This window comes from Seriola dumerili, unplaced genomic scaffold, assembly GCF_002260705.1.
Source record: "Seriola dumerili isolate Sdu_G_001 unplaced genomic scaffold, Sdu_1.0 BDQW01000110.1, whole genome shotgun sequence".
NCBI lineage: Eukaryota > Metazoa > Chordata > Actinopteri > Carangiformes > Carangidae > Seriola > Seriola dumerili.
Genome location: NW_019174365.1, coordinates 8,472,270 through 8,499,470, shown reverse-complemented (window position 1 = coordinate 8,499,470; position 27,201 = coordinate 8,472,270). Strand labels below are relative to the sequence as shown.

General features: G+C 38.8%; 3 protein-coding genes and 3 non-coding genes across 10 annotated transcripts in view; 1 reads left to right on the top strand and 5 right to left on the bottom strand.

Moving 5' to 3' along the window:
• Positions 1-9,188, top strand: part of LOC111223196 (focal adhesion kinase 1-like) — a 73,308-nt gene extending 64,120 nt beyond the window's left edge. For 2 of the 5 annotated variants that reach the window (XM_022747250.1, XM_022747248.1), the window contains 8 exons: positions 4,098-4,160; positions 4,775-4,855; positions 5,029-5,068; positions 5,415-5,518; positions 6,913-7,068; positions 7,280-7,360; positions 7,830-7,915; positions 8,005-9,188. In XM_022747250.1, coding sequence (XP_022602971.1) covers positions 4,098-4,160; positions 4,775-4,855; positions 5,029-5,068; positions 5,415-5,518; positions 6,913-7,068; positions 7,280-7,360; positions 7,830-7,915; positions 8,005-8,131 — 738 coding nt within the window. In that variant the 3' untranslated portion in view covers positions 8,132-9,188. The remainder of the gene's footprint in view (positions 1-4,097; positions 4,161-4,774; positions 4,856-5,028; positions 5,069-5,414; positions 5,519-6,912; positions 7,069-7,279; positions 7,361-7,829; positions 7,916-8,004) is intronic. The other 3 variants (XM_022747249.1, XM_022747251.1, XR_002665162.1) reach the window with 2 other exon arrangements.
• A 2,237-nt stretch (positions 9,189-11,425) lies between these two features.
• Positions 11,426-11,498, bottom strand: trnav-cac. Its single transcript has one exon. It is a non-coding gene; the product is annotated as a tRNA-Val (tRNA).
• A 1,440-nt stretch (positions 11,499-12,938) lies between these two features.
• rplp1 (ribosomal protein lateral stalk subunit P1) lies at positions 12,939-15,811 on the bottom strand. The gene is made up of 4 exons (XM_022747740.1): positions 15,603-15,811; positions 14,398-14,472; positions 13,447-13,558; positions 12,939-13,067 (listed from the first exon to the last, which is right to left on the bottom strand). Exons 1-4 carry the CDS (start codon positions 15,672-15,674, stop codon positions 12,985-12,987), a joined length of 342 nt encoding a protein of 113 aa, XP_022603461.1. The 5' UTR covers positions 15,675-15,811; the 3' UTR covers positions 12,939-12,984.
• Positions 15,812-16,475: 664 nt separating this feature from the next.
• Positions 16,476-25,166, bottom strand: clptm1l (CLPTM1 like). Its single transcript, XM_022747619.1, has 18 exons — positions 24,912-25,166; positions 23,598-23,818; positions 23,302-23,396; positions 22,720-22,909; positions 22,359-22,558; positions 22,000-22,078; positions 21,590-21,707; positions 21,402-21,496; positions 20,781-20,865; positions 20,026-20,129; positions 19,519-19,584; positions 19,272-19,322; positions 19,068-19,150; positions 18,919-18,953; positions 18,757-18,812; positions 18,500-18,544; positions 18,256-18,371; positions 16,476-18,158 (listed from the first exon to the last, which is right to left on the bottom strand). The coding sequence occupies exons 2-18, from the start codon at positions 23,760-23,762 to the stop codon at positions 18,074-18,076; spliced, it is 1,668 nt and encodes a 555-aa protein (XP_022603340.1). The 5' UTR covers positions 23,763-23,818; positions 24,912-25,166; the 3' UTR covers positions 16,476-18,073.
• An 854-nt stretch (positions 25,167-26,020) lies between these two features.
• trnah-gug lies at positions 26,021-26,092 on the bottom strand. The gene has a single exon. It is a non-coding gene; the product is annotated as a tRNA-His (tRNA).
• Positions 26,093-26,547: 455 nt separating this feature from the next.
• On the bottom strand, positions 26,548-26,619 carry trnah-gug. The gene has a single exon. It is a non-coding gene; the product is annotated as a tRNA-His (tRNA).
• Positions 26,620-27,201: the final 582 nt, after the last annotated feature.

The following is a 27,201-nucleotide window of genomic DNA, read 5'->3' as shown; positions in this document are numbered from 1 at the left end:
CATCCAACTTCAGTTTTCTGTTTTCGGTAAGATTAGAGCCGATGGGTCATTTGGGGCAAGTGGGGCACAGTGTCACCTGCTGGCAGCAGAAAAAAGTGTGGTTTTAGCAGCACTGAGAAACTTAGAAAGTAATATAATTCTATAAACATCATCTGAATATCATTATTCTACAGTTTAAGGTCAGCGGCAGATCTAAAGTTCTAAAATTGACTAAAGAGGTAGCGAAGTGGGGATAGCCCTGCTCTCAATGTCAAGTGCGCTGTGTGTGGAAAAACAACAGTACACATGCCCCAAGATCTTTGGCAATGAAAGGAGGTGGAATACATTTGATGCCAAGTGGGGCTCACTGCCTGTGGTACTGTTGTCGTCATTTGCTGATAGTTTGCAGAAGTTAGTATTTTCTTTTTCTGAAGAGAGCAGCTGCAGTCACCGTGGACATACTGGACACGATGCTACATAAAAAGCGAACCTGAAAAGAGTAAAAATCTTCTGAAAAATAGATATCATAAAACATCTGGAAGAAAATCACATGTATTAGTTATAGATACCTCTGAATGTTGTAAAAATGCCATAAAGCGTAGATGTCATGACTGACAGTATGAATCAACAAAAACAATAAATATTTAACTGTAGACATGAAAAGTTGGTTTGGACTGAACGTTTTCCACTTGGTAAAGCATCTCTTTGTGTATCATTGTTGCCAGATGAGCTAAAGAATATCTTTTTCAGGTTTTTGAACTGGCTCAGTGTTGCTTGATTTATCTCATCAGGCACTGAAATATCCCCAAAAGGAGCCAAATCACTGGCTGTTTTTCCTCTCTCTTCAGGTCAAGTTGCTCTTCCTCTTGCCTTGATAGAGCATTTTCATTTTTGAGCCAGGAGTAGGAGAGCTGACAGATTAAAAGAGGGAAAAATACAGATGAGTGACGAGTGTTGGGGAGCAATGTCCCCTCTCTTTATCTATCACCCTTTTTACTAGTACATCTGGTACCAATCGGTTTGCCATGTTTAAAAGGCACATTTAGTGCTTTACAGGACAGACCTGGCATTGAATGGCTAATATCTTCCGTGTTATTTGATAAACCCAGGGCACAGCTTTTTACTTGTGTGTTTTCTTGATGCACCCGTTCTTCTCTGCACCTACCTTCACAAACTCATGGTAAGACTCATTTATTTCAGCTAGGACTCAAAATGGCACACATTGCTCAGTGGCAAATCACCAGCATCTTCGGGATCACTATTATGTTGCTGACCCTGACCTTTGACCCCTGCCCAAATGGACAGTGAGAGGAAACTTTCCCCACAGGAACTGATGAAATATCACATCATTAGAAAGACTTATTATTAATCACAGTCCTTATTCTTGATACATCGAAGAGGGACTAATGACAACCACTGCTCAGGGATTTCTTTCCATTCCCCTTGATGCTCCACCATTTTAACACCACAAGTCCTTTCATGCAAACAAGAAAGTTAGTGTGGTGAATTCAAGTCTCTGCTAATCGTGGTCTAATCTGATAATGTTACGGTTCTAGTCGCTGAAAATGGAGCCATAGACTAAACTATCACCACCAATCAGATATGACACTCAGCTGATTTAACCACAAAGACAAATTGTGAGCGGGTTATTTTATGAGGCAGTGAGGTTTATGAATGTAGCTGTAGATTGTAGCTCACTGTTTCCAGTCAAGGAATTTGTGTGTCAGTCAGTGTGCAGACAATATTACAAAGAACATCTTCATACATTTGTATTGGTATGGAGTATTTTGGCATGCATGGCCTAGAGTTTTTGGTTTTAAAAAGGCTCCTCGACTCCTTGTCCCTGCCAGGAACCCTTGAGTAACACGTAAAGTTTTGTATGAACAGCTGTGAAACCCTCAGATGGGTAATGGCATTGAAAATGTTTTAAATAACACAGGTTTTATATTGAAAGAATCCCAAATGTTGAACTCACCAAGTTTTTTTTTGGACACAAGAGTCAAGTTCAGGGCTCGTATTAATCAAACTGCTACAAGTGAAATTTTGGAGTTAAGTGAAAGATAAGAATGAAAGTACTTTTTTTTTCTTTTACTCCTACTTGAAAACTTGAGAAAAAAAGTAATTTATTAAATGTCTTTTGAAATACAACATTGCTGCTGCTGCTGCTTTAATCTTGATATCTCTCTGTAAATGTATTAGATTATTGTTAATTTCACATTAATTGCTACTTAGGATATTAAAGATTTTAAACAAATAACATTAACTTAAAAAATATAATTAAGTATAAGTTTGCAGCATGAAATATCACTAAGAAAATTTAAAGATTTCTTTAAAGAAATAAACAATGGAAAAGATGGAAGTTACTTGTCTCTATGCTCAGAGCATACACGTGATCGTCATGTGATCACTCGAAGGTTATTTCTACTCTTGTAAGAAAGAATAAGTTATGATTTGATAAATGTGTCTTAAATTTTACTTTTAGTGAAGAACTTTTTTACTCCTTAAAGCAGCTGTTTACACTGTGTGTGCTCTGACTCTTACATGTTCTTTTTAGCAGGGGAAGTCGGCATGAAAGCTTTTGTTTCATATCAGTTTCCCTCCGAATCTACTTTCAGGAAGGAAAGAGACGAGTAGGATTTTTAGCCTTCAGACAAATGAGGAAAATGGAGCTTAACTAATGCAGAGCGTGTGTTGGAATATTATATGGCAGAAGTGACCGAGGAGTAAATTTCTGCTGGTGAAATATGAAAGTAAACTTTGTGACAAATGAAAGGAGGATCAACAGGAAAATGAAAAAAAAGTGCAAAGAGAGAGAAGGAAAGTAAAGTCTGAAAAGAAAGAGATGAAAATTTGTGAGGAGGAACGAAAGTGGAGGACAGAAGGAGGGAGAAAGGAAGTGGGATTGGCAAGAGCGATGGAGAGGGAGGAACGAGCAAGGAGTCACCCATCAGAGAGAGAGAAACGGAGAGGGGGAGATGCAGAGAGATGGAAAGAGTGGGAGGGAGAAACAGACTGAAGGAGAGAAACAGAGAGGAGAGTGAGGCGGTTGGATCTTTCCCCTCCAGGATTTTGTCTCTGTGGCTCAGTGGAGCTTTTCCTCCTCTGGAAAAACTTTCCCTCTTTCTCCCTCTGTCTTTTCCTCCCCCTCCATTCTTCCCTGACTCAGTTTTTCTGTCTTTCTCAGTTCATTTCACTCAGTCTCTTCAAACAGTCTTCTATGCTCTTGGTTTTATGTCTGCACCAGTTTCTCTGCCTCTCTTTCCCCCTCTGATTTCTCAGTCGCTCTTTCTCTCTATATCTTAAGTTTTCCTTCGCTTCCATCTCTCTCTTATCTTTCTCTCATACTTTCCGTCCCTATCCCCGCCCTTCTTTCGATGGCCTCCACTCTCTGCATTCCTCCTCCCATCTTCTTCAGGCACTGTTCTCCCAGGATGCATCTCTTCAAGGCGTGCTTCACCAAAACGGTACTGAAACAGAGACAAAGAGGGAGGGGGAGATAGCAGTAGCAGTCACGTTTGACAGGTTTTATGATGTTGCTTTCTGTAGGAGTTAATGTGCGAAAAGACTGCAGTTGTGTCGTTATCTATATGTGACCACGGTGGTGCTTATCTGCTGCTCTTCATCCTTACTGATTTGATGATGATGATGAAGATGATGATGATGATGCTGAATGATGATGTGTTTTTATGCAAAGTCGATGAAAAAATGAGAAGCGGCTGCAGGTCATAGTAACTGGTGGAGTTTAAAGTCGGTGAAATCATCTTTCTAGTTAAATCGTGATTTTTTTTTCTGTTGAGTGTTTTTGGTTAGGAAAAGAAACTACCAGTACAGAAGCTGATTTGCTAGACTATTTATTTCTAGAACCTGTAGGTGACTGGTAAACCTTCTACTGGCTGTGTTTTACTTTTTGCCTGTGGTTGTATGAAATGTTAATGATGTGGAAACAAAGCTGTGTTATTTCATTTAATTTGTTGCGTTTAAATGCGGAACTAGAACTACCTGGGAAAACTTGAGTATAATTTCACAGGAATGGAAATTACACAGAAACACATGCTTGTTTTTCTTCATTTCATTTCATTTTCTCAATTAATTTTTGTGGTTGTGTCTCTTCCTTGCAGAAGGCTGAGTCCAGAAACAGCAGAGGAAGCATCGACAGAGAGGACGGCACACTACAAGCACCGGTCAGTCACTGTTTGTTTGTTTGTTTTGTGTGTGTGTGTGTGTGTGTGTGTGTGTGTGTGTGTGTGTGTGTGTGTGTGTGTGCGTGTGTGTGTGTGTGCATGTGTGTGTGAACATTGTGTTGGTACTTACATTTTAAGTAAAATCACTCATATTTTTTTAGCTGCAATGAAGATGCATTGACTTTTCAATCACAGAAACACAGATAGTGATGAAGAAGGAATGCTGTGGTAAAACAAATACTTGGTGTTGCTTAAAAGAAGGAAAAGAGGAAGTAGCACAGACAAAGTAGCAGAAATTAGAAAGTATAGCAAAAAAAGGAGAAAGAAAAGTGCGAAAGGGAGGCAGAGAGAAGCTTTCAGCCCGACTGACTGACTGACAGACAGACAGACGCAGAGAGGAAATACAGACGCTGGGAGAGGGAGGGAAAGTATTTCTGTCTGTGTGCCAGGGAGGGCACTGCCTACACACCAACCACATGACCACAGAAGGCTCATGGGAACTTTAAACCCAGAAGCACTGCACAGTCCTATCTTACTGCAAACCAGGGTTATAATATCCTAAAGCTAATGCAAGTTTTCAGCTTTACCCTGATTATCTCTCTGCACTGTATCAGCTGACCGGTGCCATTGCTGGAGGGACTTCTCAGTACACCATAACAACTGTTAATGCAGTTTTCTTGAATTCAGCATGTGAAGTTAGTGTTTTATTAACTCTTTCCTGAAATGACATAACATGAGACGTACTTATTTAAATAATTTATGTCAGATTTCTTTTTATTATTTCATGATTAAAGGCTATTGGAAGTTTTAGGTACCATAACAAAAGTGCCCAGCATTAACTTGTTGAGTGTGTTCTGTCTCTGCACAGGGTGGAAGCCAACACATCTACCAGCCTGTAGGGAAACCAGGTGAGAGAACCATCATACTGACATCCTCCATACTATGGAGTACAAGTGCTCTCATTCTGTACTTGACTGAAAGTAGAGATAACACACTGTCCTGCATTCAAGTAAAGTATTACCAGCAAAATGTATGAAAAGTAGAAGTTCTTATTCTACAGATTTACCCTTTTAGACTGTTAATAATACTGAAATATTATATATCATAGCTTCTATCTTGTATTATTGCATTATTATTGATGTCTTAACATGTACATCAATGATAGTTACATACTTTACCTATTGACCTATTAACGTGCATCTTACCTAGCATGCTATCATACCAATGATACGAGCAATCTCCTTTTTTTCCCAGAACATGTAGCCCCTCCGAAGAAGCCGCCCCGCCCTGGAGCTCCCGGTCACCTCAGCAACCTGGCCAGTCTCTGCCCTGTGGACAGCTACAACGAGGGGGTCAAGGTATATATGCACACGTAAATATGCGGAAGCTCAAAACGGGACAGTTTAAGTTTAAAAATGATCAGATGTAGCTGATTAAGATCATTTTTGTGAACAAAAATTCCTTCATTATGCTCTTATTTAACCTTATTTAGTCAGGAACTGTGTTAATCTTGCTTGCTTGGTTTGGACATTCCCACTCTGGCGTATAGTTTTTGATGTGACTTGAAAACTATTTGGCATTGTGCTGATGGGTTGCATGCTGTGCCATGTCATGCCTAGCCTGTGGTTGGCTTTGGCCTAATGTGCTGTCCCTCTTCTCTCCCCCATTTACTTCTTCTTCCCCTCTGTCATTAACATCCCTCCATCCTGTGTTTCCTTTAACACCCATCGTCTTGTTCTTCATCCATATTCTCCTTTTTCTCTCTTTTTTACTCTGCATCCACCAATCTATCCGTCAAACACTTCCCCCATTTTTGCACACTCTCCCTCACCCTCTTCCTTGTCAAACCCCCATCCACCTGCCCACACCTCTCTCTCCTCTCTTCAACCTCCCCATAGCCGTGGAGGGTAAGATGATCTGTGTGTGTCTGTTATCATTGTAGAGTTAGTTAGCTCATAGTTATTGTCACTTTGCAGTGAAGCAAAATGATTTTTTTCTTCACCAGTGACAGAACAAAATATCATTATTGGGCACTTCAGAAAAATAAGACAAAACAGAAATTCCCATTAACAGTTATGGGTACCACCAGCTACATACTAATGAGCCACTGGTTATATTTGGGTGATGTCAGCAATCTTTTGATAATAAAACATTTTGTGAATATTTCTGGTGAAGAAAAATAAATCTAAAATGTCACTGTAAGTGTTGTAGCACAGATTAGTAGATGCTCAGTAGACTGACTCTACCGTCCTTAGAGGGAAGTTGAGTTAGTTCCTGTCATTAACTGGTTAGAGGCCAGTTTGCACTAACAACCTAAACACTCATTTTTCACAGTAGAAAAGTCGAGGTATCTAGTATGTAGGTAGAAATGCATGTAGATGGTAATCATCAAAGGTCACTATGCGATCTGGTGTGTGTGTGTGTGTGTGTGTGTGTGTGTGTGTGTGTGTGTGTGTGTGTGTGTGTGTGTGTGTGGGTTTGTGTGTGTGTGTTTGAGAGAGGGAGTGTAAATCGTCCTTTGTGCCTCTAGTTTTTGTGTAGTCAGGTTCTGCCCCCCAGTGTTAAGTCTGCGTAACTACACTTATCTATATGGATCTTGGCAGAGGAAAATGTTATTTTGCTCATATTTAAAAATCCAATTTGTCATAAATAATAATGTGATAAAATAGAGGAAAGAGAAATTACATTGGAAATTAATACTTTCCTCATAAGTTGTTCACTGAAAAAAAGAAATCTCTCTCCCCTGGTGCAGTTGCAGCCTCAGGAGATCAGCCCGCCTCCCACCGCCAACTTGGATCGTTCTAACGACAAAGTGTATGAGAATGTGACAGGATTGGTTAAAGCTGTGATAGAGATGTCCAACAGGATTCAGCCTGCAGCACCAGAGGAGTACGTCCCCATGGTCAAGGTAGGATTCACATTAAATCTCTGAAAATGAAAAGAAAGTACAACTCTGACAAGCATCTGCAAAACGGAGTTGTCCTGACTGACACATGAGCTTTGTCAAGAACTGTTTACCTTCTCTTAATTTTTAAGTATTGAGACACAGGGTGCATTAAAACATCTTGTGTCTTTAAAAGCGCATGTTGACTAAAGATTATCACAAAAATGTGTTTTAGGAGGTGGGGCTGGCTCTGAGGACTCTGCTAGCAACAGTAGATGAGACAATTCCTGTGCTGCCAGCCAGCACACACAGAGAGGTAAACACACACACATACACACACACACACACACACACACACACACACATTTTTATGCTCTACCATTTAATGATTATTTTCTTTCACTCAAACACACAGGGATAAGATGTTACTTTTGCACATCTTGTCCATGCAGACTCATGTTGTCATGTCAAACGCTGCATGGAAAACAGCCCTGTGTGACTTCTAGTTCCCACACATTGTTACAAAGGCAAAAAAAGTTTCTGAATTGTGGAGGAAAAAACATGTTAACTGATGGCTGTGAGTTAGCTTACAGCTGACGTGGGTGTGAGCATGAGCAGCAGTCTACCTAGACTTTTAGGAATGGCCTGGAAAGGCTCCATCTACTGAATCATAATTTGTCTATTGTGACTCCTACAACTTTGTAAATATAAATTTTTTCTTTCATAGTTATTCTTTAATTGGTTGAAGTGACTCAGAAGCTTCTATTTTGTTTGTATTATCACAGATTGAGATGGCCCAGAAGTTGTTGAATTCAGATCTGGCAGAGTTGATAGCGAAGATGAAACTGGCCCAACAGTATGTCATGACAAGGTGGGTACGAATGCACTGTATGTGTTCTGTTGATCAATGATGTAGCTTCACAGCGATGGTCACACAGTTGTTTTCTGTTCTCTGGACAGTTTACAAAAGGACTACAAGAAACAGATGCTAATGGCAGCTCACGCCCTCGCAGTCGACGCCAAGAACCTGCTGGACGTCATCGACCAATCGCGACTCAAGATGATCACCCAGACCCGCCCACATTAGCCCCGGATCCGTTCACGCCTGGAAGTGGCGGGGGGCGGGGCCAGGAGATTATGTTGCTATGGAGACAGAGAGTGCAGCAGAAGAGAACACTTAGATGGATATCAGTGATGGATGAAAAACACCGACTGATGGACAGCAGACATGACTGACTGAAACAATCAGCTCCCTCTTCTCCTCCCTCAAACATTCACCGCTTCCTTTTTTCTCTCCGCTCTTTGGTCAATATTGTGTTGTTTTGTACTTTTGTTGCATTATTTTGCTTTTGTATCCAGAGAAACACTCCTTTCTCCCATCACGTATCCTCAAGAATCATCCATCACTACTTTTTAATCTTTGAAGAAAATGAATTAAACAGGAGATTTCAGAGGCTCGTTTGCAGGACTGCACAGACGCGTCATCAACTTGCCACATAAACACAAGACTAACACTCTCCACATATGCAGGATGTAACAACTGGAACTGAAGAGCCAGAATGAGGAGGATCATGAAGATGATTTCATAAGGTTGTTGTTTAAACATGCTTTTATATCATGATTAATTATTATTATTATTACTACTCCTTTCAGCCTTGACTCTTACAGTATGTCTGTGTCAGTTTTTCAGTCTTCCTCTTGAAACTTGTATGAGCAGAAATTACTGATTTACAGTACAGCTGCTCATATATGTCATAATTTCATCTCTCTTTTTTTTCATCTTCCTCCCTAGATCTCTCTATCTCAGGCATCAAGACATGGCATAAAAATGAAATATGAAAGCTGAATTTTGAAGAACAAACTAAATGTCTTTTTATGGAAAAACATGATAAAAAAAAAACTGCCACAGGCCACTTTTTAAGTTAACTACATAGTAAATATACAAAGAAGCTATATTTTTAACACATTTCTGAGGCATGAGTTGTTAGTGAATAAGGGGGAGGGATGAACTGGGGGGAGAGTGAGGGGATGGAGGGGTGAGAGGTGGAGGAAGGGTCATTTTTAAGTTACCATGGAGGTGCTAATTATACTGTATAGCAGGTCGCCCTGTGCCAAATGAACTGCAATTGATAAAAAAAAAAAAAGGAACATTTCACTCAAAATATTGGTTAATTGTTTTTAGCAGCAACTCAGTGTAAAATTCATTGGTCACTTTGTTGCTTGCATTGTATATTCAAGCCAAATGTGTTGTTGCATCAGTCATGTACACTCAACAATGTGCAAGATTTCAGTTACACTCTCTTTGTCAAATTTCCTTCAGGTTAGTTGATCCAGGAATTTGATTTTCAGGGACTTTGAAATACTTCTTTTACAAAACTGTTGGTTCATATTTCAAACAGAATTCAACGTTGATGATAATCTTTTAGTTTTTATTAGGAGGTGAATTACAGTTGCAGTTTTCATTTACGTACAACTGGCTGCACTTTTTTTTTTTGTCTGCATTGAAATAGTTGCATCGTAAACTCTTCTCCAAACCAGGAATTGTTTATGTCTAATGTGATTTGCTCTTTATTTCTCCTCCATTTGTCTTCATGTCTTCTTCTATCTTTCTACCTCCTGTACTGGAGTTATTTATACCTTTATTCCCTCTCTTCTCCTGGTCTGCCACTGTGCATTTCTTCTTTTTCTTCCTCTGTTACCCATGCTCTCTCCTCCTCTCCTCCCTCTCTGATTCTCTCTCCTTTCCACTGTTTCCTCTCCCCTGAGGTGAGCAGTATTCTCAGGAAGGAGCCACATGTACAGTTGCTAAACCAAGCAAATAAAAACACTGTTATCATTAAGAAATACGGCTAGCACTGTCACTGTCTCTGTCTGCCTTTATATTCTTTGTAAAGATTATATATATTTATTATTATTTGCTATATTACTTTAGAGGATCTTTATGTGCTTGGATTCAGACTAAAAAAAGGATCTTCTTGAACTCTGGGTTGTAGATTTTATTTTAAATGGATACAATTTTGAAAATCTATTAAAAATATAAAACTAAAGTATAATTTATAAAAGATTCAGACCCTTTGCTGTGGCATTCCAAACCACCAGTACTCTTCTTAGAGTTGGCTGCCCAGCCAATCCCAGTAATTGGACATGAAGCGCCTCAGTCAACGAGGTGACCAAAAACCCAACGGTCATTCTAACAGAACCTCAGAAATGCTCTGCAGAGATGAGAGAACCTGCCGGTTCCCTTTGGGCAACACCAAAATTGAACTGTGGGCAGAACTCCAACCACTGTCTGGCAAACACAGAGGAAAGGAAAAAATCTGAAACAAAATAAAGGGCTATTAAATGTAGTGTAATGTAACACAGTTTGACCTGCCAGGACTAGGGGCTTTCTTCTAACAGTAAATGCAAAAATAACATTATTCATTGACAGTGTGAGTCATCAGCTCCATGTTAATTTCACATTTAGTGGTTGAAACCTTAGGTACATGTCCTTACCAATATTTTGGGAGGACAGAATTGTCCCCACCAATATTTGGCTACGTCTCCAAGACAACTGATTTAGGCATGCTATCGTTTGATTGACTGAAAGGGGCCAGGAATGTCAACTGATGTTATTTAACAATGTTAGCAAGCGTTAACTAGCAAGCTAGCTCTGTCCTCTGTAGGCTAGCAGTCAGCTAGCAGCGGTAAACATGCTACATGCAACAAACAAATGCTGAATATATCAAAGTTTGTTGAGTTTAATTTCTGTCGAAAAATCCCATTAAAATGTCACCATAAATACTATAACTTTTTATGCCTTATTTTTCGACTTAGTTAGTTCCGACCAGGTGAATAGATTGGGGAAGAGGCATTCCATGAGTACTTATATAGATTTTAGCAGCACTGAGACTTTTAACCACGCGTATCACTCCGCTTTACAGGTGTTCTGTTAATCGTTAATTATCGTTACAATAACGGTCGTTATCTATCTTAGATTGTAGCAAACTTTGCAAAGATGAATATATTTCCAGAAATAACATTTTGCATTTCATTAAATGATGTATGGTCGTCAGAAGAGGATGAAGGGAAGAACCTTGGATACTTCAGCGCACACCTGAGGTAACGTGTAGACAAAGTAGCAAGCTAGTTTGCACTGTGCAGGTCAAGACGATGTTATTTGAGTTGGCGAAGATGATGACATAGACAAACAAATCATAATCTGTTCTTGCTTATAACTAATGTGGCGCTCGTACAACTGATGTATAAAAGCAATATCACACTCGAGGTCGTGAGACGCGGAATGAGTAATCGGCTGGTTGGATTCAGCACTCCAGCGGCGAGTGAAGCACTTTTATCTGTTCTTTCGTGTGTTTGACAGTAAAATTGAAAACGAAAAAACTGTTTCCGCCCGGTTTCGAACCGGGGACCTTTCGCGTGTGAGGCGAACGTGATAACCACTACACTACGGAAACTCATGTTGAGAGACGTATTTTACCAGGTATAAATCCTATCAAACACCGCTGAACACTTATTTTTTTGTGACCAAAGGATGCCGACAGTACGTGGTCAGACCTGCTTTTTTTTAACGTTTATGTTGACGTTTTATGACTTTTCGGGAGCTAGCGATATCTTGCAGCAAAGATGTATTCAAATGTTTAGCTAGTTGGAAGCGTTAGCTAATGTTACCTGTTACCAGTAAGGTTATTTGTGGCTGGTGTTGGAGGCAGACCGTCGGTTGTGTTTAACATCATTGTTGACTCTGACAAAAAATGTCATAGTTGACTGAAAGCACTGCCGGCTATTTTATTGTCAAAAGTTAGAAAACCCAGTTCAGCACTCTATCGTCGGCTGCATGGGAGATAGTGCCGGGTGGTTGTCATAGCAAAGCTCAGGGAAGCGGCTGCGTGCTGCACTTTAACGAAGGTAGTGCGGTTAAACAGGCATACATTTGCCAAACCAACCTCTTACCCCTTATCCTTGAAGTCTTTTCTACAGTTAAAGAGGGAATACGGTATATTAATACACTTTAAAGACCCGGTTCCCTAACCCTTTCTATGACGAAGTAAAGCTATGACAAATGAACTAGGCGTTAGGACTTCTTAAATGTCTGTGGAATTTTCATTTTCTTTGAATGAAAGTTCATCAATCTGTGATTGTTACTGAGATCACAGCAGATTCAACTATTACCTACGTGAACACCCTCCTGGTTTGTGGTTCTCTTATGTCTCACAGACTACATCTGTCTTTTTTGGTACACATTTACACAGTACATCCTAAATGTACTCATTTGTCTAAAAAGCTCCCTTTCTCCTTACTGTCATGCCCACCCCGTCAAACCAGAGACATTATAAAGACTTTGCTAAAACTTAATCACTCAATTGGTGTCTGTGCTGTTGTTACTGTGATTTAGAGGGAAAATTAAGTAAGACAAAATAAAGCCAAATAAAAAAGTTGGGAAAAAACGACTGTAACGAGTAACATGTTGACACCAATCATTACAGGTTCACGAGCTCATGAATAAGCACAATAATGAAAAGATGCCAAGTGCTGTATTGTCTTCTGAATAATCTATCCACTAGACATACTAATGTGTTTTACATTGGGTCAGCATCGATTATGTGCTGTCATTTGATTATTTCAGTTCAGTTTGTGCATTTTAATTTCTTAGTTTTAGTACAATCCATCTACCATCTTTACTATCCATTGGTTTCCTTTTTTGAGCATCAATTCTGCTTTATTCTTGGCAGCCACTGTCCCACTACCACAAATATTTTCAGAGACTGTTATAATAAAAATATATCCACCACTTAAATGTTTAATGTGCCAAAGCCTCTTGCTTGTTAAAAAAAAAAAAAAAATTGAAACTTTTCTTTACCAAAGACAATCATAGCACAGAACACAGACAAGTCAGCTCTCATTTTTATACTTTTATTGTGTTTTGTTACAAAAACAGCTGTTTTAATCAAAGAGACCGAAGCCCATGTCGTCATCAGACTCCTCGGACTCTTCCTTCTTCTCCTCCTTCTTCTCCTCCTCCTTGGCTGCAGGGGCAAAGCAAAAAAGGTAATGGTTAAAGTTTAAGATGTAGAATATGCATGCTCTCCTTTGCAGTTGAGCTCTGGGATATTTCTGACAATTCAAACACTTGGCCAAAAATGTGAGATAATCAGCATATGCACAAAGTTCCTATATGGTAAAGACTTTTCTGAAAGGTTTTCTCTTTGAATCAAGCAAAGTCTCACACCAGTTAGCAAATTGTTCACAGGTTCTTCAGCTTGTAATGTCAAAGCCATAAGCACATCACTTATTGTTAGACTACGAAAAAAACAACCCAAAAAACCTCCAAACTTAATTTACAATTTGTGGAAAGTTTGACTCAAGACCCTAGAAAACCCTTACTAAATCAAAATGTCTAGTTACCTGGGGCGTCACCAGTAGCAGCAGCAACTCCAGCAGCTGGGGCTCCAGCGGGAGCACCACCTCCGGCTCCAACGTTGCAGATCAGGCTGCCGATGTCAATGCTGGACAGAGCCTACAACAAGTAAAACATTCACAGGTCAGTGTCGCCTCATTTAAAAGTGCTTATTCTTGTGAATGATGCATCTGGATCACTTCAAACTTGATACTGAGCTTACTGTACATAGAGTCAGTCTCTATACTAAACTATACAACACAGCAGTCATATAGTACATACACTGCAGAACATTTCCTACATATCAGTGTTTCAACAAGTTTCATTTAAATGTCTTTAAAAAAAAGAAAGAAAAAAAGAAAGAAAGGTGCCAATAACTGGATGTAAACCACCAACTACCACCTCATGCACACTCTTCAAAACTTCAGAAAGTGACAACTTAAATAAGATGGACCAGAGAGAAACTGGATTGTTAACATAGGCAACATGTAGGAAATTCACACAGTACAGCCATTATATAATTTAGTCCTCATATGTGATGTACTATAGCTACAGTGTCAGTGATCTACAGTATTACACCTTAGGGCACTTGAGGGTTAGATATCTTTCTTAAATTATACAGGATTATTATTTTTTCCACTTGTAATGGTCAGTTGAGTTTTAGACACATTCAGTCTCTGGAACATGTAGACGCCAAGACTTGTTGCCTGTGGAAAAGATTTTGGAGCTGCACTAACTTAACTCTGGCTGTAGATTAGTGGTAAAGGGACACACTGTCCTGGGTTGTCTCTATTCTACTATATACAACAGCGTTGTCTGTTAAAAATTCTAACTCAGCAGAAGCCACTCCAAAAATCCTACAGGTTTAAACCCTGCATGTGCAGCATCCCTCATTTAATCAACATTGATCTCTTCAGATCACCATGGCACAACAGCATTTTGACGTGTCCATCTCTTACCTTGGCGAACAGACTTGGCCAGAAGGGCTCCACAGTGACTCCAGCAGCCTTGATCAGAGCATTCAGCTTGTCCTCCTGCAGAAAGACATCATTGCAAAATTATACAGCTAGTACCAACTTTACACATGATTTTAACATGTCTGAGAAAGGCTGCAAGTGATGATTATTTTCATTATCAGTTGATTTCAATTTGTAGTCGTCTATAAAAAGGTCAAAATGGTAAAAAAAAAAAAATGCTACAGATTGTCACATTTGAGAGGCTACAACTGACAACTTTTATTAAAATAGTATCTGATTAATCTGTCAATCTATTAATCTACTGATTGTCACTATTCTCAGAAAGCAAGATTATTTACTGCTTCCAGGTTTAAACAAATGTGATAAGTGGTTGCTTTGCTTGTCTTAATCATTGTAAATTAAATATCCATAGGTTTATACTGTAAACTGTGAACACAAGTGATTTGGAGAGACATGTAACTATTGTGTGACAACTAAGACTACACAAGTCAACAGAAAAATAACTGACAGTTTAACTGCTAAACAGATTAAACATTGACACTCACTAATTAGTTATTGCTAAAATACAACATTGAGATTTACGTGCAACAAGCTGTGCACTGTGGTAATTTAAGCAGCCTGTCCTCATATTGATGTTGTGCAGCACCCACGTGTACCAACTTGTCAAAAAAAAAAAAAAAGACTACCACAGGGCTATGATTAATGTAGCAGAGGAGACACACGAATAATCCCATATCTGTGTAGGTTATTAAACTTATACTCCTGATACTAAATGCTTGGTGTGCTATTGTGGTTTCACTATTTTAGCATTAGCATTCATTGAGTGAAAGGCGTATCTGTAGCTTCAACTATTAGTTTAGATGTGAAACATGTGGCGAGTGACAATAGCTTGAGCCACATATTGTTAATTTAAAACACGAGTGTCAGAAAACACACATGCTGCCCTGGTACAGAAACGTGGTCTTAAGTAGGCAATAAGCATGCCGCCATTTTGGCCGGTAGACAGGGCTGTTTTGACATCTGTACACTTTAACTCGTATTTATCTCGTATCTTAACATATATAGTACTATCCCAGTTAGTCAATCGAGTTCTTACTATCTCGGATTTATTTAGGGCTTTCAACACCAGCACATTACACCCCCGGAGCACTGAAGACATTACGGCTGACGGCAGTCAGGATACTTACGGTGACGGTGACTTCATCGTCGTGGAGGATCAGAGCGGAGTAAATACAGGCGAGCTCGGACACGGAGGCCATTGTAGATGGTTAATTTTTTGTTTATGGCGTCGGATGCCTAAATTTTACGGTGCTAGTCGCCGGATTGTGGGCCTTAGCTTCAGACGAAGAACCAAGCACCTTAGGCACGATAACTTCCAACAACGGAAAAGGAAGAGGAAAGGGCGGGAGCTTGAAAAATATACTCTGCGTCTGGGCTGCGTGACTTCGACGTCAGTACGTACACAAAGTGACGACAGACGTGGTCGCCTCTCAATCTTCTCCTAACACGTATAGATTTTCCCGTTAAATTGAAAATACAAACACACTAAATTAAAATGTGAAAAATAATTAAATTGTCCACACATTATTCCTATTTCTTCAGGTAATACTGTAGTCTTTATTTGTTTTATCTTTGTGTGTGTGTGTGTGTGTGTGTGTACCATAGACTGTATACAGTGTGTACATGTAATAAATACATAGAATATAGTATCTTATGTATTTTAGTCTAGTAAGACAACACATCAATAGGATTTAGCAACAAAAATAAACATGATAATAAAATACAATATGTGCATAAATTATAATGTATTCATTAATTATACATTTATTATCTAAACAAATTAATTTTAAGTTGAGAACTTGTCAGCAGTATGTATTAAAGAAGATCAAATGTGTGCATATGGTGCACTGGTAAACACCTAGAAGAAGGTATATCTTTAGAAATGTGACACAGTGCCAGTCTATATGCTGCTATTATCATTTTCAACTAAAACTGAAGAATACAGTATGTACCCTTTTTTTTTTTTTTTTCTATATAAAGGTTATAAATCCACTCAAATGACATGTTTAGTCAGTCAATTTTATTTCATCTCAATCAAAAACAAAACAGCACAATAAGTAAAACCATTAGGCTGAACATAACATTAGAACTATGGCAGAAAAATCTAAATGTGACTGTGTAAATCCAGATCTAGTAATACTTTCCATAAGTCTTACCATTTACTGTTTCCCTCACAATGTCAGTGTCTATTTAAAAACATCAGATGGACCATTTATGGTGAACATATAAAGCTCACAAACAGTTCAAAGAATCATTCTCACATTTGGCACACACAGATTTTCTTGGCCCTGATATGTAAAAAATACTCGAGCAGGTAAAACTACAAAAGTAGAATGGATGTAAAGGACAGTATGGCTTTTGGCGGTACTCTCCTGTGTTATGGTGTGATAAATGTCAGTGTTAATTTACATGTAGACAGAGCAAGAGACAACAGATTCTGGAATTATTCCCAGAGTTACCATATGTTAGCTTTGTCTACATGATAATGTGGGATAAAAAATTTGAAATTTAAAAAAAAAAAAACTGCCTTTTTATAGTTTAATATACCTTCTAGAAAAGCACTAAAATTCTGTACATCACTATCCACCTTCGCCTAATTAAATTTTACCATACCGAAATTACCATTTTTCAATTTGTACAGTGTTCACTTCAACATCCAAGCTGTAATTAGGACTGGCAAACAGATTTTTGTGAGAGCTCTGGTGTTTCAGACTTGGTGCTTAATGTATAATAATGCCTGAAAAAGGAAACATTAGGGATATATTTGTCAAAGCAGTATTTTAAGCTCCCTGCAGTCACAACCATGTTGAGTTGATATGATAGCTATATTTTCAATCATCTTGGCAGGTGTAAAATGCAGCGCTTGATTGTTATTTTACAACTCCTAGATACACTGTGTGTGTTTCAGTATCTGTTCCTCAAAGCAGCCTGAACCAGGCTCTTCTCAAAACGTACTCTGTCAGTTAACTGGCATTTGTCAACATAAAATCATTTAAAATTATAATAATCCCTTTTTGACATGGCAATAAAATTCTTAAGATACAGTATCTACAGTGGTTCTCAAGAAGCATTACAACAAACAAAGAATGTGACTAGTGCTGTGAACTGACATGATGTGTGGAAAAAAGCTAGGAGCAGAGTATATGGCCAAGAGGTCTCAAAGCTACCACCAATACCTACTATAGCAAAGTTACTATAGTCATCAGTGTACTATTTCATATCAGAATTGAGCAGTGTCTGACCTGTTGTAGACTCAGGTCTTGAGCAGGGTGCCGGCCATTCACACCAATCACAAACACATTTTTTCCATGTTGTTGTGTCAGTTTAAAAAGAGTTACAGATTCAGCTTATTATCGATCTTCCCTTTGAACGCTTTGCACTATGGGACGGGGTGAAAAAGTCACAAATCACAAGGATGTCGATGCACCTGGACCATTTACAACTAACTGACCAGAAACAAAAATATTTTTCCCCTTTGCACCTGGACCATTAAACCAGCTCAGTTGATGCCAGATGAGATCCATGGAGGAGACAGGTTTGGCAGGAGACAAAACCTGCAGAAACCACATCATGGAAGCCAACAACCTGTCTTTCCTCTTTAGTCCCTGTGAGTCTTTCCTTTGGGTTTGTCATCGTAAGAAACCCCATATTCATTTACTCTTGTCTTGTCCACTGGGTAGAGCCTGAGGATGGAGACAGAAGCAGAGATTTAGAGTGGAAAACTGTTGGGATTATTTTGCAGACAACTTTTGAAACAAGTGTGTGTGTGTGTCCATGTACCATCTCTGGTAGAGGTAAATGAGAAACACGACATCATCTCTGAAACAGGCCAGTCTGTGAGACGTTGGCATGGTGATGATGAAGGCAAACACATCGTCGATGAAGGTATTGAATGCCTGGTAATGATCAATAAATATCAATTAAAATTCAACAAAAAAATAACAAACCAGAGCATGAGCCATGGTAAAAACATGTTCAGCATTCCTCTAACTGAATGGCTGACAATCAAATTTTTTGCAGTCACCTTATACATAAAGGCTTTCCAGGGCAGGTGGGCCACAGATTTCAACTGTTGAATAAAGAACAGAGAAGAATAAGTTAGTTTTATGTTTGTTTTGTTTCTAAGAGCTGGAGGAACTACCTGACCAATGTTGTGTTTTGCCAGCAATTTTGCCCTCCTCTGAAATCATAAGTGACTTTGTCTTTAAGGTACATTTATTTGATCTATTACTCCATTTTAAAATAGTATGAAACATAACACAGTATCTTTGATAAACTGACCTTATAGTTGACAAACAGTTGAGGAAGCATGAAGAGGAAGCCAAAGGCATATACACCTGTAAAGGTTACAGAACATGTTGATTAACCTTTTCTTCATAATCACATAATGTAAGGCAATGGAAAAATGTATTAATTGATAAGGTAAAAGGTATTTTATCTTACCATTCACTAAACTGTTGATCAGCCACGAGTACCAGCTATGACAGGGAGAGAGAGACAAACAATCAAGACAGGTAATGACTGGAAGACACATGGCATAATTACATTCATGAAGTAAAAATTGTGCTTGTTATGTACACACACACACCTACCTCTTGTATCGTAGGAATATTAGAGCATACACAGCCCCTCCAATACACAGTGGATACAAGAGGTATGACAGATACTTCATGGCCTACAGAGAAAGACAAGGTATGTTATGATTAGCTTATGTGCCTGTATTATACCATTATTCATGGCAGAAGTATTGTTAGTTCTGTATGCATGTGTAAGTGTGTGAGCCTATTGTTTCTTACCAGAGTATCGTACTCTTCTGTTCTCCTCTCTGATTCATCTAATTTCCCAAACTGTTCCAAAAAAAAAAAAAAAAAGAAACAGAAATACTCTTAGCACGTTTTGATACATTTTTTTAATCTGCAAAACTGTGAAGTCAGTAGATGAACATGGCAATGGACATAATGTACTGATAGAAAGCAGCATCGCTCTGATGGTCCCCATAACAATTCATTTACCATTGAGGAAAACTACATAGGATACACCTACCAGGAATGTTGGTTTGCCTCCTTTCCAGAAAACCTGGATCTTAAAGGCCTTCTTCACTTTCCACACCTGCAAAAAATAAAACAATTCCAAAATACATATAATGAATTCTTTTAAATTCAACTTAATACTTCCTTTGTTAAAACTGCTGTGTTTTTTTACTAAGTAGAGGGGACTTTCAGAGAGGTGTGGAGCCAATGGAGCTCTGCCGTAATGTGGCAATTAAATATTATTTTAGGCGTCACATCCAAAAAAAAATATTTTTTATCATTTTCAGCTGTATCAGTCACAAGTAATGCAAAAGCCATAATGTCAATATAATGTAGATGTAGAATTCGTCTAAATACTAAAGCTAAGAAAAATAAATGTACTCCATCCTGAAAATAAATTCTCTTTTCAGAGACATTAAATATTGTTTTGAATATTGATGATTAATCCATGTAAACGTCTCTGTGTAGTTATGAATCTATTAGATTTATGAGTGTGTGTTCCCAGTATATGTGAACTTACTTCGATGATAGTGCCGATCCCAGCAGGCACAAGGACAAGCAGGCTGGTCTGCTCATCAAACAAATAGAGGAAAATCACTATGGTGCTGAAACATCGCCACAGCACTGAAAGACAGAACACAAACACAAAGTTTTATGCTGTGACGGCTTTGCCCAAATTAGTGAAACACTGCTGATGAATCATTTGGTCTAGACTTTCTATGGGTAACACTTAATCCAGCAGAAGATAAAAGCATTTCCATAATTTCAATGCATTTACAAGGTAATAGGGTTATACATAGTCCATTCCAATGTTCTTATTCTTACTTTCAAAATCAAAACCCATAAATCAAGCATCTCAGAAAACCAGACGTGAGGATTAACACAGTTCCAGCACAAGAGAAAGGTCAAAACTATTCAGAATCATAAAGTACAGACAAAGTGCTCTTATTTATACTGCTGTGAAACAAATATTGCCTCACAACATTTTGCAGATGGCTAATTTTTGCCATTAGCTGCCAGCAAACGTGCATAATGCATCTGAGATTGTCAAGGTGAGTAGAAGGATGCAGGATGCAACATCTGGCCACCCAGTAGCCCCGATTCACTGAGTCAGTTTGTACAACAACACACAGATGGTGCCTGGTTTCTTGTAGCTTCAACCATTTTACACTATTTTCAAAAGGTTTCTGTTTACCATTTGTTCCTTATCCTATATTACCTTTTTTTATTGTTTGAATGGTGTACTGGCAGGTCGGCAAAAACAAGGTGACCTACCTGCTTTGCTCGACATTCCCACCATGCTTTTCTTCTGCTTCCAGAAGCTGATGTCGTTCTTGAAGGCCAGGAAGTCAAAGAGGAGCTGAAAAAACAATAGACAGATAGCAATAGTCATATACTTCATATGTTTCTGTTATTGTTGAGGTGTCAATACTTATATTTCAAATGTGTTGTTATCCTTATGTTACGTATGTTTAGAGATGAAAGCTAAGAGTGGGTAAATGTTTGCTTTTTTTACAAACATATTTCCTAAAGCATACCGTATGTACACCAATTGCTTAAAATCAGACTCGCATCAATAATTGATGATGCGGTATTTGGTGGTTATCCAATTTTAGCATTTAGGACTGTATGAACCTTTGTTTAGCCTGTCATACTGACATTTTGTGTTGAATGGAAAGTTCCACTTCAAGAAAACCCAGTTATTCTAGTTAATCCAGCTATTATGTCAAAAAGTCAAAATGAGAGTATAAAAAATGCTAAACATATGTTGTAGTATTTTAAGTTGAAAAATCCTGCAACGCTAAGATTTTTGCATTTTGCCGAGTGTTTCTCAGCTCTGTTCTATTTATCTCTATTCTAGTCTAATGTGGTGTAGAGCTCTGAAGTCAGACTTACATGGAAGGCGGCTACAAAGAAGGTCAGAGCCAGGAAGTACAGGTTGGTATCCACAAAGATCCCTTTAATCTCATCAGCATCCTTCTCTGTGAAACCTGCAACACATACAGGGACATAGACAGAAATACATGATTTGAAGAGACCAAGGCATGTATGTGTGTCGGTGTGTGACAGAGAGAGCAACAAACCAAACTGCTGCAGAGAGTAAACAGCGTCCTGCATATGGATCCAGAAGCGTAGTCTCCCCAGAGAGATGGAGTCGTAAGAGATGGTCAGAGGAAGCTCCATGGAGGTACTGTTGATCTCCTACACACACACACACACAAACAAACATACACACAAAACCTTTCATCAAGGACTGTATATTATTCTGAGGCAGGAAGCAGTTCATAGCTGGAGGCAGTGAAAACAAATTAATTAAGGGTCTGGGTCATGATACCAGCCTTGATTCATAGAATAGAATGGTCATAGAATAAGTTTTTGCATTTTATTCTAATAAAGTTCAACAAAAACTGTGAATTTAAAATATGCCTTTGGAGGCTACCAGACAGACTGTTGCAGTGTGTTACATAATATTTATTTAAAAGTTAAAACTTACCACAAGGTCTTTGACCCGGTTGCTGAGCTCATCAACAAACAGCAGAGGTAGATACACCATCTTTTTACCATTTTGGAATCTGAAACACAGAAAACAAAACATCTTGTGATGTCTTTTGTACTCTGTGTAATCCATTAGTAGTACAACTAAAACCACAGTGAAACCACTTCATTCAAACTAACAGGGAAATCTGTATTCTGTCCCAAATTGCATGAATCTACAAGTGAGCGTATATCCCTTGTACCTTGTACATGCCGGACCATGCTTTTTCATTCTTTGAGAGCACTGTGTGTGTATGTGTATGTGTGTGTGTGTGTGTGTGTGTGTGTGTGTGTGTGTTTGTTAATTCATTATCTTACACTCTGAGGTATCTATGGACATCACTTGGCAGGTATTCTTTGTCAAACAGGAAATGGTCGCCAACAATGTTGAGCGTCAGGCGGGAACGCCAGTGGGAAACTGGGTGATCCGATGTGGAAGTGGCTCCACTTCCAACTCCACCCCCTGCTGCAGGGTTACCGTCACCATGCTGCGTCTGCTGAGGTTCTTCTTTCTGACCCTACATTATTTAGATAAAACAAAACAAAAAAGTTTACTCTCAAAACGAGTTAAGATTTGTAATTAAAGTATCTTCCGAACAACATCAGACAGAGACGAGAACAAATAAATTGACAAATAACAATTAAGAAAACCAAAAACCTGATCACCCTTAACACATACATGTGTTTGATCCTCGCCGGATATCAGAGAGATTTCAGGCGGTTTAGGGACCATGTAGGTGGTGACCTTAGCCACCAAGTGGACCTGCCGTGGATCTGCCCAAGGAGTGATGCCGGCTTGATGGACAAATATCAGTGCATATAAAGTTCCATTGTTACGGGTCTTCTTAGGGAGGGAGACACTGACTATCCTGGAAGAGAGAGAGAAGACATGGAAAAAATGTATATGTTTAATACAGTTTCATAATTTTGTCTACAATGGACTTAATTTGATGGATAGCTGCTATAAAGCCCAGTGTGATGTGGTTGAAACAATAGCATAATCATAAGATTTTATACTACATGTCAGAATATGACTGCATGCATTACACTGGTGTTGTTTGAAAAAAACTGCATGCTAATGTTATGCATTGTGTATTTAAAAACCTGAAATACTGATCTGCAAATGTTTTATAACTCACTGTTATAATGAATTTAGGTAACACTGCTGTTACAATACTTAGAGTTTTACTTAACCAATCAGATGTGAGGACAGAAAATACTCATTTTCCCATTGTCACTAAAACATGTAAATCCCACGAACCTCTCAAACTTGCTGTTGACATCAAAGTTCTCCTCTTTGTGGATCAGGGTATGTCCTCCCTCTCCATTGGGCCGCAGTGCAGTGTAGATACTCAACTAGTAAACACAGAGCGAGATATTACAGCTATTATTACATTATTATTTAAACTTATTAAAATGATTATTCAAACTGGAACATTGTTCCTACCCACTTCTACTCAAACCAAACCACCCACACAGACAGCTGAACAGAAGACAAACAGCAATCAAAACTGATCAGTCAGTGAGACCATCCATATATCCATCCACATAACTGACCTGTAGTTTCGGGTTCCCTGCCAGGAAGGGTGTGATACAGTTGTCACCTTTGGGGCTGTCGCAGGGTTTGGTGTACACTATCCCATACATCACCCAGCAGGTGTGGAGCACGTACACTACAAACACCCCCACGATCAGGGTGGTGAACGATGTTTTCAGAAACATGATGCTTGTGTTGTGTCGTTGTCTCCCTCGGCTAGCTGAGGAGCAGGGCCATATGTCTGCGAATGAAGAGTCACAGTTGGAGGATAAGTAGGTAGTATGATGTTTAAATGGGATTTGATATGACTGGGTCAGAGAAGAGTACTTAAATGACATCACTTGAGTTTCCTGGCTTGGGCTTGGAGAATTAACAGGAGTAGTAAAAAATTCATACTGATATGGTGAGATGAAAGAATGGTGGTGAGAGTGAGCATTTGTTCATTAACTGGCAGAGGTGTCTTTGTTTAAATTCGATGCATTACCAGTTAGTCACCTTAGAAATGAAACTGAAATGCATGGCCAAAAGTATGTAGACACAAAGATTACACCCATAAATAATTTTTAAGCATCTCATTTAATATTTATGGACATTAATATGCTACTGTGACATTCTCCCCTCTTGCATCACACCCCTCTCTCCCTCCTTGTTCGCTGTTTGTCTATGCACTATCAAGCATCCAATAAAGGTAATATTTATACATATAATGTTATTTGAAAAATAATAAAATACCAAAAGTACATAAAAGTATGTGGAAAGGGTATCAAAAATTTACAGCTGGTCAAGAACATTTGCCAGAAGTTGCTCCTCTGGTTTTGTCATTGTTAAACTATTCTGGCTAAAAATGAAAGATGAATTGACAGCAGCGCCTCACATCTAGTCAGACTATTTCTGACACTGACAGACACATCATATTCACATAGATTTATGCAGCTGTCATTTCAAAATAAAAGACTTATTGTGAACACTTTGGTCATAGTTGTCAGGCTTATGTACTACAGATTTATTATTCAGTTGCCTGAGGTTACAGTAAATAACCACCAGTTATTCGCTGTTTGTGTTGATTGACCACCATTTGATTGATTGTAGGCGGCTAGAGACAATTGTTAGTCCTTAAAATTATTTAAATTCTGAGACACTTGCTGTCAAATGTCCATATGGCTGATTTTCCTGGGTTTAAGATCAAAGGATTTGTTTTCTAATGTTTCTTCAAATCTGTTGTTTTCAACTCCTCCAACACTGCGTCAGCGTTGTCAGACTTTTTATACTTATTTCTATCTCATATGTTGTGGCATATAATGGAAGCAAGAGTGAGTCTTTAAAGTTAAACATACCGGTGTTTAATCCTGCAGGTTGTCAGTCACAGGACCTTCGCTGGTGGTTATCTGTCCATTCACTTTACCGTTCTTGCCAGGTAGTTAAACGCGACGACATCGTTTCTTCAAAACCGTCCACCGCTTTTATCTGAACACATCTGCCACCTACTCCTCTGGCCTCTCCATTCAGGGGAAAAAACAGGTCTGGCCAAAAACTGTGAACTGAAAGCGTGAGGTGGATCTATATTTCCGCCATTCACTTCCTGGTCGATTTTGTTGGACGGGATTTTAGGGGAGTAGTAACGCGAGACTTCACGTCACCGAGAAAGACCAAACAAATCAGTTATTTATTCCAAATAAGAGCTATTCTACATTACTAACATCTATCAGAATTTTGGGTAAAGTTGATTATTTACTTATATTTATGACTATAAGGTTGGCTTGGCTTGATTCAATTTTTGATGGGTTTGAACGTCCTTATCATCGACACAGTTCTTATCTCTTTACCGCTTATTCTTATCTGTTAGCTGCAGTTTATAAGTTGTGAGTGTGTTTGTCTAAGGGTATGGTTTCTGCTCTTTGAAATTATGTCGCTGTTGTCCTGTGTGCACAAGGATGCTGTGGAAAAGACAGTGTTACTTCTGTGATTGGACCACTCTATAGAAATGAAGGTTGGATAAACAAATATAGCCTACTGATGAATTGCTAGGGCAGTCAAATCAATCAATTAATACAGCAAACACAGATGATGTTGGGATGACTTCCTGTTTGGGCTGACCTTTGTGAGTGGTCCTTTCTCCATTTTTGGGAGTGAAGCAGGAAGTGTATGAATGATGACTAACACCTGTGCTGGCTGTTCTTAAGTTATAAAAGTAAGTGGATTTGTCTCTCTCTCTCCCTCAATATACCACTGATGATGATTAATATACTTTACATTGCCTTTAGTTCATTCATATTTTGTCAAAATAAATCTTTAGTTAGAAAATCACGTGTGAATCCTTTCGTTTGGAGCAGGTTGTGACAATATCAGTATCTATTATTTGGTTATTTGATTAATGGACAGAAGTGTCAGTATCAGTATCAGACGGATAATTTGTGCGTGCATTTATCTCAACATTAAAACAGACTGCCGTGACCCGGATTCGAACCGGGGTTGCTGCGGCCACAACGCAGAGTACTAACCTCTATACGATCACGGCGCGCCACCAAGTCCTGTACGTGCACCTCAACAGGTATAATTATTGACAGAATTCCGTGCTGAGATTAAAGCGATTTTAATTGCTCTTGAAGATATTTATCAAAATTCTAAAATAGGCCTATATTCCTTAACTCTTTGTTCTTTAAATACATCTGAAATTGTTTATCAGTCTTATTTCATTTTTTGGCTCATATCTTTATATCTCTGTCTTTTCTGTTCTTGAAACAAGTCGGCAAGAAGCCAAAAACCTGCCGTTGAAGGCTGTGTAAGAGGAGCTCTCAGAGGGGGCGGTTTTCTCCTCGAACACACGTGCGGAGATGTCGGCAGAGCAACGTATGGCTGTCCCCGTCACCTTTTCGTCAGAAGCAGAAACAACCTGGACGTGAGGTAAAGACAGCAACAACACTTTGGTCATCGTGTCTCTGCATGAGCGCAGGTCTCTCTGCCAAAACAAAATGCCGTGACCCGGATTCGAACCGGGGTTGCTGCGGCCACAACGCAGAGTACTAACCACTATACGATCACGGCTGGCCACCGAGCTGGTGGGCATGTGGACGTACGTCGACATATCCAACGGGGCTCTTAGTTATAGGCCTATGCGTAATCGCACTCTAAATTGACAATTAATGTAACAGTCAACGGTTTATTTTGTATTAAATCACTTAATTTTGAATTCAGTGCCAGCCCTGTAAAACCAGACATAGAAAAAAAAAATAGCAAAAAAAAACTTTCACCCTCCAGATGTTGTAGGAGGCCTCTGATGTAGAAATTAAAGGGTTTTCGAATGTTTTACGTTTTAATAAGCTTTTAGGAAAACGTTGTAATATTGCAACGTTGGGCCTCAGTGAGAGTAGAATTTCTGTATTTTTACTCACATTGTCTGAACATATATACAGAGCAACTCAGGCTTCATTTGCAGGGTTCACTGCCTATTTAGCCCCATGATAGTATACATTGTGAATAATGATATATATACATATATTTATGAATAATCATTTATTAATAAAAAAAACGTAGGACAAAATTTACATTACAAATCTAAATGTTCTGTTTACAAAACTAAATTTTATCATAGTCCACAGAGTGTAGAGTCAGTGAGAGAGACAGTGT